At 58.8% G+C, this 15,176-nt stretch overlaps 2 protein-coding genes and 1 long non-coding RNA gene across 7 annotated transcripts; 2 read left to right on the top strand and 1 right to left on the bottom strand.

Annotated features, from left to right (window-relative positions):
* The first annotated feature begins 133 nt into the window (after window positions 1-133).
* Window positions 134-4,521, top strand: Cend1 (cell cycle exit and neuronal differentiation 1). Of its 4 annotated transcripts, none has more exons than XM_046444791.2 (2): window positions 134-276; window positions 1,570-4,519. In XM_046444791.2, the coding sequence occupies exon 2, from the start codon at window positions 1,666-1,668 to the stop codon at window positions 2,119-2,121; it is 456 nt and encodes a 151-aa protein (XP_046300747.1). In that variant the 5' UTR covers window positions 134-276; window positions 1,570-1,665; the 3' UTR covers window positions 2,122-4,519. The 4 variants fall into 4 exon arrangements, with proteins under 4 accessions (XP_046300747.1, XP_058435316.1, XP_046300748.1 ...); XM_058579333.1 differs by having other exon boundaries at window positions 138-276; window positions 1,648-4,521; XM_046444792.2 differs by having other exon boundaries at window positions 141-268; window positions 1,570-4,520.
* A 670-nt stretch (window positions 4,522-5,191) lies between these two features.
* LOC131424184 (uncharacterized) lies at window positions 5,192-9,263 on the bottom strand. Its single transcript, XR_009226820.1, has 2 exons — window positions 9,062-9,263; window positions 5,192-8,263 (listed from the first exon to the last, which is right to left on the bottom strand). It is a non-coding gene; the product is annotated as an uncharacterized LOC131424184 (long non-coding RNA).
* Window positions 9,264-9,420: 157 nt separating this feature from the next.
* Window positions 9,421-14,927, top strand: Gatd1 (glutamine amidotransferase class 1 domain containing 1). Of its 2 annotated transcripts, XM_046444782.1 has the most exons (8): window positions 9,421-9,551; window positions 11,316-11,392; window positions 12,096-12,201; window positions 12,575-12,682; window positions 13,283-13,377; window positions 13,858-13,951; window positions 14,197-14,308; window positions 14,438-14,927. In XM_046444782.1, the coding sequence occupies exons 1-8, from the start codon at window positions 9,488-9,490 to the stop codon at window positions 14,442-14,444; spliced, it is 663 nt and encodes a 220-aa protein (XP_046300738.1). In that variant the 5' UTR covers window positions 9,421-9,487; the 3' UTR covers window positions 14,445-14,927. The 2 variants fall into 2 exon arrangements, with proteins under 2 accessions (XP_046300738.1, XP_046300739.1); XM_046444783.2 differs by lacking the exon at window positions 14,438-14,927 and having other exon boundaries at window positions 14,197-14,312.
* Window positions 14,928-15,176: the final 249 nt, after the last annotated feature.

Here is a 15,176-nt window from a genome sequence, read left to right as displayed (position 1 = left end):
GATGGGGTACAGGAAATTAGCCTGGGCACCTCTCCTCGCTGACCCTGGGCTCCAGAGTTCCTAGCGGGCGTGCCGAGCACGGGGCGGAGCCCTGATGACGTGGCTGCAGTCGCTGCTGCCCGCCCCGCCCGGCGCTGGTCCTTGCGTCCTGAGCCCAGAGCAGTGCATTGTGGGAAACTCCTGGGCTCTCCGACGCGTCCGCAGCCGCCACCCGCTGTCGTCCCGCGGAGGGAGCGCTCAGGGCCGAGCCAGGAACCCGACCAACTGCGTAAGGCGGTAGGCTCTGGCTTTGGGTGGGTGGAATGGGGGCGCTGGGTCTGGTGGGCAAGCAACGGTGCCCTGGCCTTGAAGGTCACTGGGATTGCGCGCAAACCCCTTGCTCTCCCGGGATCAGCAGCTCCGGGGAGGCAGTCAAGGGGACATAAGTGTGAGCCGAAAATAATGAGGGGAAGTCAATTTTCTGCCCTTTACAAAGGATGCCCAGCAGCTAGGCCCCCTCCAGCAGCTGGGCCCCCTCCAGAACTCCAGATGTCGGAGGGGCAAGGGTTTCTTAAAAGTGGAGCAGCTGCCCGGCCTCTCACCGGGACATGCCATCCTGCGCTTGACATTCAGGTGACCTTCAGTGTGGTCACTGGGCCTGGTGGGGATGGGGAACCTGTGCTGAGCCTCCCAAACTGGCTCTCCTTTTCGGCGGGGCACTTCTCATCCCTTCAGGGTGAGGCAGGAAGGTGGCTCCGGGTCTTGGGGCCGGGAGCTCTCTCCCCAGCCAGACATTGACAAACTGGGCAAGTCCTTTCCTACAGCACAGGCCCCCAGGGCTCATGCCAGAGGACTCTCTGCCCCCAGAGGCAAGCACCGCTTTAGGCTCAACAAGGACTTCTTACCCTTGAGCTAAGCCCAGTATAAAGAGAACGCACCAGAAGCTGGCAGGGGCAGATGGCCACCAGGAGGCACAGCCTGTGGTTGCCTCTGGGAGAGAGACCTTGGCTTTATCACATCAGGTCCTTGTAGTCTAAAGGCCTTGAGCCAATTCCCCACCTGACAGCTGCCTGGGAGCCCAGACTTCCTTCATGTGGACCCTGGCCAGGCGCCCCAGCATCCCCTTTGTGAAACAGCAGTGCCTGCTGAGAGGTGATGTGTTAGGACTCAGTGCTGTCCCTGCCACCAGGACTCCATCTTCCCTCCTGGACCAAATGCTCCCCTTCCTGTCCTCAGGGCTGGATTCTCCCTTCCCCTCAGGGCTTTTCTACCTGTGACCAATGGGATGGACACAACATGTCCCTGGCAAGACATGTTTACCAACGAGGATCTCACTGGCCCCTCCTTGCCCCATCTGGACTCAGTCCACATCCCTGCCTCAGTGGCTGGAGGGGCTTCTCTGGGAGTGACTGGGAGTAGAGAGAGACCAGGCCTTGGGAGGAGGGTCTGAAGCCCACAGGAGGCTCTTAGGTTGAGGCTTCTGGGGAGTCCAAGGTCCTGAGAAGTCCCCAGGGGTCAAAGGTAGTGAGGGCTACCCAGGAGGGGACCTCATCTGTTCCTTGCCACAGCCTGGCTTGTGTCTCCCTCCAGGCCCATATAATGCCCAGGGGCAGGCTGTCCTGAGACACTGTGGTCTGGACACTGCCTGTCCCACTCGCCCCCACCCAGCTGCCAGCACCACCTGCCATGGAGTCCAGGGGAAAATCGGCCAGCAGCCCCAAGCCAGACACCAAGGTGCCTCAGGCCACTGCTGAGGCCAAGGCCACTCCGGCTGCGGATGGGAAAGCCCCTTTGACCAAGCCCATGAAGAAGGAGGCCCAAGCAGAGAAGCAGGAGCAGCCGGCAGCCCCCGTTCCGGCTCCTGCCAAGAAGACCTCAGCCAAGGCAGACCCTGCCCTTCTCAGCAACCACAGCAACCTGAAGCCGGCCCCCACAGCAACCCCGGCCCCCAGCAGTCCTGACGCAGCCCCAGAGCTCAAGGGTCCTGGGGATGGAGCAGAGGAGGAGTCTGCTGCTGGAGGGCCAGAGGGCCGAGGTCCATGGCCCTGTGAGAACTTGACCCCCTTGCTGGTGGCTGGGGGTGTGGCTGTGGCAGCTGTGGCCCTGATTCTTGGTGTGGCCTTCCTGGCCCGGAAAAAATGATGCCTGATGTCCAGGTGGGGGCACAGAGCCACTTTCTGTGCAGCCCTGGGAGTCCACTGCATGCGAATCCTCACAGACCTATCTACACACATCACATATATGTATCGATATACACAGATGCCCTACACATAATCACAGCAGGAGAGATGGACAGCCCACCATCAGAGAACAGGGCCTACCTCTGAGCCCAGCACACTCCTTTCAGGCTCCAGGGCAGAAGCAGCCTGGGCTCTGGGGCTTATAGGGCAGGGAAGGTGGAACTCCAACATTGGGTAGAGGACTTGGCCTGGGACAGGCAGCTGGGAGCAGTGAGGAAGACCAGTTGGTGGAGTGGGATGGACTTTGTGGGGACATCAAAGGACATGGCTATTTCACTCTCCCCACTTCTGCTCCGTGTACTGCTGAGGGGTCTGATGTAGGTACTGACATGACGTGGGTGGTCACAGCTGCAGAGCCACCTCTGCCCACTGCCTGCCTCATGCCCTGGCTGGGAGAAGATAGGGTTGGTCTTGGGAAGTGCTCCCCAAAGTTTGCTTTCTCCAGCTTGTGCCCCAGGGAAGCCCAAGGCTGGGACCACCATACTTCCTGTCCACTTCCTGCTCAGTAGGACAGTTATCCTGGGGAGTGGCTGACAGCCTGGCAGAGAGCTGGGGGGACATTGAGAACCCCATTCCACATCTGTGTCTGCCCAATACCCCCAGCAGACTGCCGGTCCCACCTGCACCCAGTGTCCCAAGTCTGAAGCGTATACATGCAATAACAGAGTAGAGCCACTTGGGGTGACATCACCCACCTCACTGCCCCTCCTCACCATTTCTGGTACCAGCCTTTCCCCACACAGTGACAGTTGGCAGGCTTCCAGAAGGTAGCAGTGGGCACTGTGGTTACACTGCCCTCACCTGGCCAGCAGCTGCAGGAACGCTGGGCCTGAGTGGAGGCTGAGTCTGGAATAAACTCTGTTGTCTGAGGGCTGGGTTGGCATCCTCACCTGTGTGCGCCTGGGAGGGGCAGAAGTAGACCGGCGCCCTGGGCTTTCCAGATCAGGTAGGAAGTCCCCAGCCCCCTGCTAGGCCCTGCCTGCTACCTTCTACCCTTGGTCCTAGTGGGCTCTACCCACAGCCCCACCCAGACCCTGCCCCATCCCGGATACCCTGACTCCAGATGGACAGCTAAGTGTTTGGACTGCTGGCCACAGTCCTTTCTGCAGTGAGCCCCCATATCCCTGGAGGAGTGCAGAAGAGGCCTCGGGAGGCTTACTCTCCATCTTCTGGCCACCTCTGTCCACAGCCCTGAGCCCACTCTGACCTGTGTATACTGGTGGGAGCTGCCCATGGTCCAGCTGCAGGTGATGCTGGGCCCCAAGTGCTCTTTGGGCTTCATCAGCCTGGGCCCCTTGGCCCCACCACAGAGGCAGCTCCACAAGACTTTTTTGAACCGGTTTGGGGAAACACAGCTGTCTCTTCCTCCTGGCCCTGCAGGTACCCACCCTCTCCAGAGCAGCAGACCTATTCACGCAGCCACATCCCAGGCAACTCTGTACCATAGGGTATGGTGGGGATGGGGAACCTGTACCAGGGACCTGCCACCCTGGCCCAGAGCCATCCCTGTAGTCTCCTCCTACCACCACCTGCACTCTGGCTCTTCCTCCAACCCAGGAGCCCCGATGCTCACACGGTAGCTTTCAGCTTACCTGCCCCACAAGTCCCAGGCTGCACTATGCCCAGAAACCACCCCCCACCCCCGTCCCTGCACTTGCACCTTCAGACAGGCAAGTACTTTCCGACACTTCAGGAGGCAGCAGAGGTGACTGCAGATAGGCCCAGTCCTAGGCTGGCCGCGGGGTAGTCCTTGAAGGCTGCCACTCCTTTTTCTCATTGTTCTCTGGCAAAGAGCATTTAGGTCATAAAGCCTGGAAGGGCCTGGGTCTGGAATCTCCCCCAAAGATGTTGTATTAAAGGACTGATGCCCCCTGTGGCACTATCAGAGGCAGGTTTCATGCGAGGCCTGCAGGTCAGGGGAGGGGGCAGTGGGATCAGTAGCTCTCTACTCTTGCTGAGGGCAGCAGTTTTGCTCTGCCCTGTGTGCCCACAGCCATGTGCTGTCCTGACTCAGGCCCACAAGCAACAGGGCAGCTGACCGTGAACTGAAACCTCTGAAACTGCAAGCCAAATACACATTTCTTTCTTTTTGGGGGGGTGGGAGGGTACCAAAGATTGATCCCAGGGGCCCTTTACAAGCACTGAGCCACACCCTATTCCTTTTTTCATTTTCTGAGATAGCACCTTGCTAAGTTGTGTGGGGCCTCATTAAATTGCCCAGGCTGGCCCAGAACTTGCAATCCTCCTGTGTCAGCCTCCCGAGTTGCTAGGATTAAGGGTGTACACCACGGTGCCTGGGCAAATAAACCTTTTCTCTTTATAAGATGGTGACTTCAAGTCTATGAGTGATGGAAAGCTGACCAAGGAGCCTCTCCTCGGGTCCTGCATTACCTGGCTCTCACAGTGAGAGTTTTCCTTTCCATGCACCACTGTTTCTCTGCTGGCTGGAACACCTTCTCCTTCAAGTGGGAGCCTGTGAAACACTTGCTGGCAGATGCTTTCCCAGCTGGTGCTGATGCTCCGTGCTCCATGCTCCTGGAGCAGAAGCTAGGAGACCCAAGTTCCACAAGCCCAACACTGCCCCTTCTCCTGGAACCCTTGTGGAGGACACGCAGCCCAGTTCCAAACCACTGGACACATGGGTTCTGTGTGCAGCAAGCCAGGGCTTGTCTCTCTCCCCTCAGGAGATGATGGCCCTGCCCCAGGAGGTGACAAGGCCAACCTCCTCCCATGATGATGCCACTGGGCCTCACACTTCCCAGCAGCTTGGTCAACATCTTGTTTCCTCCTTTCTTTCTGATTCCCCACTTGTGCTAGTTCCTGGCATCCCCTCCAGGGGACGTTAGAACTGGGCAGTGAGGTCTCTGGGGCCTGGAGACGTTCCAGTGCACAGCTTTGCTTCATGGGCCCTACACCTGAGTGACACAGGGGGCCTTCCTCAAAGGAAAAGGATTCTCAGGGACACCCAGGGCTGGTTTTAAATTAGTTTTATTACAGAATGACTTAAGGTCTAAACAAATACCAGGTGTGGAAAAACACTGAGTGTATAAGCATACACACGTATGGTCAATCACAGAAAGAAACCCAGGAAACAAGAAAACCAAGGTGGGGAGCATTAACTTCAGGGACAGAGGTGTCCATTGGCTGGGCGCAGTCAGAGAGGCCCCAAGCTACACCCTACCAGGTTCTATGTGATCTGAGCCCCACCACCTTGTGTGATGAGTCCATAACAGGTATGTGGGCCCACTATTTTCCTCTCTAGCATCTCAGTGACCTGTCTCTGAATGCCTGGACATGTCCTGCCTGGTGTCTTGGCCCACGCAGGGAGGGCTGCTGAGCTGAGCAGGGCCGTGCCTTCCGGATCAAGGATCTATCTGAGGCTCCTTGATAGGAGCACACCTTGCAGCGATGCAGGCATTGCTTCCCCAATCTTCCTGGACCCCATCCTAGGTGCGTGGGTCAGGGGCAGGAGGTAAGTTCCACCACCCTGCAGCCTCATGGCACCCTGAAGCATGAGGCATGTTCCCTGTCCTGATGTCCTGAGCACTGGGGCCTGCCTCCTGGTCTATCACCCCATCAAGGGCCACAAACACTACCACCCACATGTTGTTCATCTTCTGGCCAGGCCTGCCAGCAGGGCAAACAGTACAATCAGCTATCCTGTGTGGTACTGTGGGTACCACTGCAGGTGCTGGCAGCTTGTACCATAACCTGTGCTGGGGGCTGTCACTCACTGCTTGGTCTGATCCACTCACAGGTGCTGGTGTTTACATCTTCACACTCCAGCCCAGCCCAGCCCAGCCCAGCCCAGCCGCACCACAGCCTAAGCCTGATCCCTCAAGGGAAAAGAGCTGTGTGGGCACTGGGCCACCCCAAGGGCTTCCTCTGGCCTCGAGGCAGACCTCTTCCCAGACAATCTACCTGGTTGTCACCTGGTCATTAAAGAGGGGAATTGGGGGGCTGGGGTTGTGGCTCAGCGGTAGAGCACTTGCCTAGCTTGTGCAAAGCCCTGGGTTCAATCCTCAGCACCCCATAAAAATAAATAAAATAAAGGTATCGTGTCCAACTACGATTAAAAAATAAATCTTTAAAAAAAAAAAGAGGAGGAATTGGGGGCACCACTGTGTGTGGGGATTTTCTCAGGACTGTAGCGCAGGCCTGTAATCCCATCCACTTAGAAGGCTGAGGTAGGAGAATCACAAGTTTGAAGCAAACTTGGTCAACTCAGAGAGACCCTGTCTCAAAATTAAAAATAAAAAGGAGCCAGGCATGGTGGCATAAGCCTCTAATCCCAGAGAATCAAGAGGCTGAGGCAGGAGGATCTTAAGTTCAAAGCCAGACTCAGCAACTAAGTGAGACCCTGTCTCAAAGTAAGAAAAAAATGGGCTGGGGATGTGGCTCAGTGGTTAAGTCCCACTAGGTTTAATCTCTGGAACTAAAATAATGAGCTTAAAAAAAAAGTGAAAATATATACTTGCATAGCACGCACAAGGCCCTGAGTTCCGCTCCCAGCACTGAAGGAGGAAAAAAACAGACAGACAGACAAAAAAAAAAAAAACCCAAAACAAAAAACAAAGCACTGGGCAGACAGGGCTGGTAGTGCCAGAGTGAAGTCACCCAGGACATCGTGCAGCATGGAAAGTCCTGCAAGGCAGAGTGTTCCTGGAAAGGCCCTGGCCCTATCCTTGGATCCGAGCAGGAACCAGTTCTAGAGACAGCAAAGGAACAATGATCCTCTTCAAAGCCTCTTCCTTGGTGTATGGTGTACCCACAGTTCCCTGCGTTCCTGTGGCCTGGGGTCTCGGACACAGGCAAAGCCCCAGCCTTGAGGGCACTGCCACTTCCTCCAGCAGACAGAACTCCAGTCCCCAGCCCAGACTCCCCCTTCACCTCCCCTCCCTGGCACTCACCACTAGGTGGATCAGGTCCTTGAACAGCAGCAGCACCATGCCCCAGAAAGCCACATCCAGGGTGTAAGTGCGTGAGCCTCACAATCAAAACCTCCAATTTGACACTGGGCAAATGCCTTTGGAGGAGGCTCAGCAGGGCAGGATGGGGAGGGGGCCACTTACCAAATGCAGCCCCAGACACTACTCATCATTGGGCCATGGACCCATAATCCCTGAGACTCCTTGCCCCAGTCTGGGACCGTTCCCAGGAGATACCACCCAGGCCTGGGCTGCTGGCTACAGACCTGTCTGGTTTTCAGAGGCCCCCTGTGTTCTGCCCTGAGAATAACTATGTGCCCTCTACTCCCCCAAAACAGCCTCATCATGCCTAGGGGCCAGCCTTCAGGGCTGCTACTCAGGGAGATGTGGGGGTACCGGCTCAACCCATTGGAACAGGAGGTCCCTGGGGGTAGATGTGCTAGTACAACTGGGTGGGCACATCAGGGATACTGATCAGCAACAGACTGCCTGATGGGCACCCCCACTCCAGGGCTTGATCCTAGGGAATGTGATAGGGCCACAGGGGGTCATTTTGGCATATCCTTACCACTGACCCCAGATGAGGAGGAGCTGGTCTTAGAATGCTGGATGTGGCCTGTGGCTAGCTGCCCCTCTTAGTGCCTGGTTGGAACCACCCTCCCTCACACCTGCACCTGTGCCAGCCTAGAGAGTGGTCATTGCACCAACTCTGAGCACTGTACAGGCTAGCCCCACTGGAAGCCCAGGATGCTTACAGAGACAGGTCACTGTGGACAGATATCATGGACTCAGATTTGTGTCACTCTCTCCAGGGTGCGACTGCTCAGCTCTGCGGATCATATGGCAGGTACCGTGCCCCAAGCAGACACTCAGTGCTCACTACCACCAGTGGGCACAGCGCTTCATGTATGTGCACATGCCAGCCTTGCTGCAGGGTCAGGGATGGGCCTTGGCTTCCTCCTCATTCTCTTCTTTAGAGCCTAAGGAGGCCCAGAGTTTGAGGCAGTGGCATGGCAGCCACCCTCAGGAGAGCACCTGGAGCCTCAGCTCCTCGGGATGATGTCCTCAGTTCTGCACCAGTGGCAAGCTCAGCCAGCTCTGTTGTGTTAGGAACACCTGAGGGGCAGTACAGGACAGGTGAGTGAGCAGGTAGACCCTGCAGCTCCCAAGTGCCACCAATGAGCACTTGTAGGGCATGCCCCTTCCACAGATCCAGAAGCTTTCCAGTGGCTAAGTCCAGCCTATGGTCTGACCTCAGACCTGTGAATCTCCAGCATAGGACACTAGGTGGTAGGCTCAGGTCTGTCCCTCTTCCCAGCCCTACCCTCAGCTCTGCCTATGCCAAAAGCCCCAGCTTCCTCTTGGCTGCAGAGCTGGAGGCCCTGTAGTGGACGAGAACAGGGGCTCCTGGCGCTTTGGTGGGTGGTCAGGAATTCCTCCTTTGGACTGGGCTGGGCAGGAGGTAGAGGCCAGTGGTTGGGGAGGTGATGCGTGCCAGGGTGGCTCCCTGCCCGGGACTCAGCCACTCTGGCTGTTTCCAATCACAAGTTTCCCTAGTTGGAGCAGAGCTTGGAGAAACAGTGGTACTGGCGGAGCCACCCTCTTACCAACCAACCAGTTTGGCCCAGCCTCCCTCCCTCTCAGCCCAGGACTTGAACACCACCTACCGGTTGACCAACCCGCGTGGACCCCCGTGCAAGTGCAGCGCAGGGGAAACCGCCTTGAGCTTGCCCCTACCCCCTGCGACTCCCCCACGCCTCCAGCACCCTGGAGACGTTCCCTTCTCGGAAAAGGGCACTACCTCCCCGCGCGCACGCAAAATCCGAGCAACCGCGAAGTCACAACGGCTCTGAGGTGACAGGCCTGCCCCTGGGGTGATGTCCCCGCCGCCACACCCGGCTCCGCGGCCCTCACCTCCGGACGCGGCGGCCGCCAGTCTGCCGCAGGGTCTTGGCCCCCGGTCCACGCTGCCGCACGCTCGGCCCCGCCGGCGCTGGCGGCAGAGCGAAAGGACCGGGGCCGGCTGCGTCTACCCGGGTCCGCGGACTCAAACGCCGCAGGGTCCGGGGATCCTCAAGCGGGTTCAGCTGGGGAGGCCAGCGCCTGCGGCCGCGAGCCCGCGCGCCGAGACAGGTGCGCATGCGCCATGCGGCGCGTGGCCTGCGTGCTCCGGCGGCGCGCCCCGCCCCGCTCCGCCCCGCCCCGCGCTCCGCCCCGCCCCGCGCTCCGCCCCGCCCCGCGCTCGCACGCGCCCTCGCAAGCACGCGCCCTCGCAAGCACGCGCCCTCGCAAGCACGCGCCCTCGGAAGCACGCGCGCTGGCGGGCGTCGTCCCGTGGCCATGGCGTCCGAGCGGCTACCCAGCCGGCCCGCCTGCCTCCTGGTGGCCAGCGGCGCCGCGGAAGGTGCGTTGCACGGGCGCGTCACTCGGGACCGGGACCCTCCGGACCTCACGCGGGCCTGGGGTGTCTGCAGCGGGCTGCGGCGGGGAAGGTGGCGCCGGCCCTCGCGTGCCCCTGGTCCGGGCTCGGCCTCGCGCTCGCGCAGGACGTGCTCCGCACAGAGGCTGGTCGGCTGGGCAGAACCGCAGGGATTCGCCCAGACCGGGGTTCCGCTGCCCGCGCACTGGGTCCCCGGCGGGGGAGGGCCGAGCGCGCGATTCCTTCTTGGGTCCTCTAGTAAGTGACCAGCCCAAGGTCACGTTACGGGGGCTAGGGGACCGTCACGGAGGTGGGGGGATGGGGCCTGCTGAGCTCCGGAGCCCAAGTGAGGCGCCCCCCCCCCCAAGGAGGCTGGAGGAGCCCAGAAGGTGTGGGTTGAGAATCTCCAGAGGCTCCTGCTGTGGTCCAGGAAAGAAGTTGAGGACGTGGGCCTGGACGGCTCTGAAAAGTCCAGCGGGCTCGGTGGGCCGTGGAAGGGACGGGTACGGAGTGAGAGTAGGAAGAACTGCGTGGGCAGAAGCTGGGAGTGGTTTGAGGAGGTTGGCTGTCTTTGCTACGTGGACATTTTGCAGTCAATGTGTGTTAACTAACAAGAGTGCATAAGGAAGAAAATGAGGTTCAGGGATTGGGTCCCGGGATTGAACGAATGTACAAGTCACAGCACTGTAGCTGGGCTGGGATAAGGTCTTTAATCCCAGCGACTCAGGAGCCTGAGGCAGGAGGATTGCAAGTTCGCTGTCTGCCTGGGCAACTTAGCCAGCAGGCCATGTCTCATGTAAAAAATAAAGAAGGCTGGGAGTGTAGGTCCGTGGTAAAAACACCCCTAGCACCAAAGGAAAAGAGGGAGGGAGGAAAAGGGAAGAGAAGAAGGCATTAGCACCGTAGAAGGTGATGTGGGTCTGCATTCCCTGGAATATTGTTCTGGGCCTAGAGGCTTCTCTACCTCGCAGGCCTTGCTCCCCCCCCCCCCCCCCCCCCCCCGCCAATGTAATCCAGGGCCTCCTGCATCCTAGGCAAGCCTTGACCACTGAGCTATTTCTTTAGCCCAGCCTTGTTTCTTTTGGAAAGGTCCTTTGGCAGGCAGAAGTGGGCTGGGAACAGCTTGGTGGAAGTGGCAGAAGCCCAGAGCTCAGTGGAGGAAGGGACCCTGGGCCTGGAGTGTCCTTCCTCAGGCCAGGATACCCAACGCTGTCCCTTTGCCTCTTGCTACAGCCACACCTCCATGGGAGCAAGCTTTGCTCACTGTCTCTCTTTCCTAGCCAGGGTGCCTTGCACCCTGGTGGTTCTGCAGAGAAAGAGTTGAGTAAAAGGGAACCCATACTTGGGTTTTCCCTTGGAAAGGCCTGTAGTGGCTGTGTGAGAGAAGAGGAGGGTGTGGGCAGTTGAGGTGGGCTATTTCCTGCCCCCAATTTAGTTGGGGCCTGAGGGTCCAGGTTGAGGTGGCCAGCTTCAGGGAGAGCAGGCCCCAGGGCAATGCTGAGCTGCTGGTCAGCTGGCAGGTCTCTGGTCAGGGCTGGCAGAGCACAGACCTGGCCGTACACCTCTGATTGCATCGTCTGAGCTTCAGCTTCCTGGACTTGAAGGGCTGCTGTCCTGTCCAAGGGCTGTAAGAGGTGTGCCTTGGAGTGGGAGAGAAGGGGTACTCCTAAGGGCGGTTCCAGGACCAGGAGAGGAATACCTGGGCAGCCTCCTGGGGTGGGGGTACCTAGCAGAACTGTTCTCCTGCAGGAGTGTCAGCTCAGTCCTTCCTCCACTGCTTCACGCTGGCCAGTGCTGCCTTCAACCTGCAGGTGGCGACTCCTGGGGTAAGTTCAGCCATCCGTCTCCAGTGGATACATGAGGTCCCTGCCTCTCTTGGGGTGAGGCCACAAAGTGCCATTGCTTCTTAGGAGTAGTGAGCCCTCTGCAGTTAGTATGACCCAGAGGGTGCTGGCTTGGGGTGAGGGGTCTGCAACAAAATCTGGTGCTTCCTCCAAGTCCTGGTGCCCATTTCCTGGGCTCTGATGCCACAGAGGTGAGGGAGAATTTTTCCTTGTGGTCTGTTTTTACACATCTTCAAGTGAGAGAGGTTTGGTCCTGGTGCGGGGACTTTGAGAGAGGAGGGTCGGTCTTTGTGAAGGGACATGCACGGATGTCTCCTCTAGGAGGAATTCCCTACCCGCTAGTGGTTGGGCCCAAGAGGGAGTAGGATGTGGTGGGCTACAGTAGAGACCTCCAGGTGCATCAGCTCAGGTGTGGGACTGCCCTGGCTGCCACACTGAGTCTGGTTCTGTGGTCTTTTCTCAGTTGTTTTTCTTGTGCCTGACCCATCTGTATGGCTGCTGGTGGGACAGGGTCATCCATGGGTGACCCCTGCCCAGGGCAGCCAGTGAAGCTGACTACATTATCAGGTGCCTCTGTACCCTGAGGGTCTACAGTGGGTCAGTGTTCTAGACTCCCTGTGAGTCATCAGTGGGATGATCCCCCGCCCCCATGCTGACCTTCAGCCTTTGGGCTCTGTTCCTACAGGGGAAGGCTATAGACTTCGTGGATGTGACCGAGAGCAATGCACGCTGGGTGCAGGACTTCCGCCTCAAGGCCTACGCCAGCCCTGCCAAGCTCGAGTCCATTGACGGTGGGCCGAGACCACTCCTTGCTGGGCTGACATGTTCCCCCTGCCCCTGGGTGGTGTGCTTAAGGGTTAGGGGGTTCAGGTGGTTTGCCCCTGAATCCACCCTGTGGCTTACCCTGAAGTGCTGTGACTGTCCAGGGGAGTTTCCAGTCCACATCAGGGCTCCAGGATTCCCGAGCTCCTCTGGGAGAAGAAAAAGTCCAGCTTGGCACTTGGGAGTCTGCATGGGGCCCCCGCCTGTAGTCTGTGTAGGGGAGCTACAAGTGATGCCCTCTGGCCTGTGTGGCAGAGAGGAGCCGAGGGTCCTTGTGGAGAGTCTTCCCTGGCCACACCCTTGTGACTGATACATGGCCTCCTGGCCAGTGTCTCCCCACAGGTGCCCGGTACCATGCCCTCCTGATCCCCAGCTGTCCTGGGGCCCTGGCTGACCTGGCTAGCAGTGGGTCTCTGGCCCGAATCCTGCAGCACTTCCACTCTGAGAGCAGTAGGTGACAAGAAACTGGAGGATGGGTGGGCAGATGCTGGGTGGGGTGTGGTCATTTCTCCAGCCAGTTGGCAGGTGTGGAAAGCCAGGCAGTTGTGACAGGCCAGTGGATGTGTGCTCTGCTCTTCACACTGAGGGAGTGATCCCCCAAACACTATGCTCTTTGGTCCCTTCCCTGTGGGCTCCCAAGGGGGTTGGTGGGGATGGGGGCATTATGAAGGGCATGTCAGTGGCTGGAGCAGGACATCCCTTAGGGACCAGCATGCAGACAGCTCAGGGTTCCACCCAGTTCCTGGACCAGTGCCAGGAGCCCTTGGGGAGGGTCTGGGTGATCCCATTACAGGGCAGGGGCACCACCTGGGAGCATCTTCCCCACCTCACAGGGCTTCCTCTGCAGGCAGGGCCATCTGCAGTCAGTTAATGGGCCTGGAACTCCCTGGGGACCTTGCCTGTGCATGTACCTCAGCCCCCGAGCCCGAGGCCAAACCTAGTCCTGAAGTATGCTCTGGGCGGTGGCCAGGTAGCCAGGGCATAGGGGAGCTCCTGGGGGGGGAAGCCCAGGCCAGCATCCAGGGCCTTGGGCGGCCTTACTGTTTACAGAGCCCATCTGTGCCATCGGCCATGGTGTTGCTGCCCTCTGCTGTGCCACCAGTGAGGACAGGTCCTGGGTGTTCCACGGCTACAGCCTTACAGGGGTGAGTGCCTCAGGGACAGCCAGCATCCTCAGTCAGATTCCTGTGGGCGCTATGACTGCTGTCCCTGTGTCTTTTCTGAACTGAGCGCATGGAAATAAGGGTGGAGGTGGACTGGGGCCTTTTGGGGTCAGACCCTCATGTGTGGGCATTATGGGAGTCCAGGAAGGGGCTCACCCCAAGGCTGCCAGCTCATCATTCTGTCGGGAAAGTCAGGCCTTCTAGCTGTAGTGGGTTTGTCTCCCAGGGCCACCCCATGGGGCAGGGTGGCTGGCCTTGCCCTGGTCTCTTGCCATCTGCCTCAGCAGCAGCCCCCACCTCATCTTGCTTCCTCACCACTGTGCGATGGGTGAGGGTCTCCTCTGATGCACTGTGGTTTGACCTGCCTGACCCTTAGGGTCAACCTTTTGAACAGGGGTGGTTACCAGATAAGAAAAGAGTGGTTGGGGGCTGTGGGTCTAACTCAGCCCCCTGCCCCTGCAGCCCTCTGTGTATGAGCTCGTAAGGGCTCCTGGCTTCGCCCGCTTGCCACTGGTGGTAGAGGACTTCGTGAAGGACTCGGGTGCTGGCTTCAGTGGTGAGCTGGGTGGGCACCCCACGTTCACAGGAGATGGGTGGGGGTAACTTGCTGCATCCTGGGGAGCAGCCAGCCAGGCCAGCCCCCAGGTTATGTGCCTGTAGACTCCTGTGGCTGGTGGCTCAGCCCCAGGCAGGCTGACCTGCAGATGACCACTGGACTCTGTCTGGTGCTCACAACCCCTCAGTGGCAAGGGTGAGTCTGGGGTATGCAGCACCTAAGGCCTGTACCCTTGGTCCTCTTAGCCAGCGAGCCAGATGCTGTGCATGTTGTGCTGGATCGCCACCTGGTCACCGGACAGAATGCCAACTCCACTGTCCCTGCTGTGCAGAACCTGCTCTTCCTCTGCAGCAGCCGGTGAGTATGTGGGAAAGGGCTTTGGCTGGATTCCTGCCTTGACTGGCCCCTCTACCAGGCCATGTTGTGGTGTACACTATTGTGGTGTACACTACAGCTACCTAAGACTCAACCACATCTGTCCCCTAGGAAATAAGCCTGCAGGTGGACACTGCCTCTTTGCATTCATCTGGGCTTCCCCCAAAGCAGCTGGACTTGCTCTTGTGTCTTCTGCCGTCCTCTGAGGACCCCACTGCTCCTGGGACTGTTATGCCTGCAGGAATCAGCCCTGAGGGTGTCAACTCTTGTGAGGACGATGCCCTTGGGTGCCATGGGTACTGTGCTGGCTGCTGGGTGGTCCTCAAGAATTGCAGGTTGCATCCCTGGGAGGACTGGTTAGAGTTCAGAGTGCTCACCACCCACAGGAGGGTGCTGGATGCAAGGGACCAGGGACAGGGGCCTCCTGTGATCAGCCACTGCCCTGCCCTTCAGCTGTTGGTAGAGGCTAAGAACCGGGCTGGCAGGCCAGAGCTTCCTCCAGTGTCTGACCCCTGCCAACGTGAACAGTTTTCTGGGAGCCACGTTTCCCACACTGGTTGAAATTGCCAGGAGTCATGCTGAAGAACTTGGCCTTCTTTTACCCCTTGCTGCTGTGGGTTTCTTTTTCTAGTGATGCTGGTGATTTGGGGGTGCAGATCGGTGGTAGAGTACCACTGGGTTCAGTCTCCAGTACTGGAGGGTGGGGGGAAACAAGTGCTGTTTCCCTCAGCCTGCCCTCTGGTCTCTGGCTTCCGGCAGCTGAGCCCCCAGCCCTTCCACCTGCTCCACCTGGGTGGAGTGGCCATGGGTGGGTTCTGGGTAGGGGAATGGCATGAGTCCCCTCCTCCCA

Source organism: Marmota monax, unplaced genomic scaffold, assembly GCF_021218885.2.
Source record: "Marmota monax isolate L192 unplaced genomic scaffold, Marmota_monax_Labrador192_F-V1.1 WCK01_AAM20220418_F8-fsc00038, whole genome shotgun sequence".
Lineage (NCBI taxonomy): Eukaryota > Metazoa > Chordata > Mammalia > Rodentia > Sciuridae > Marmota > Marmota monax.
The sequence above is the reverse complement of the archived record's forward strand: the minus strand, read 5'-3'. Positions and strand labels throughout refer to the sequence as shown.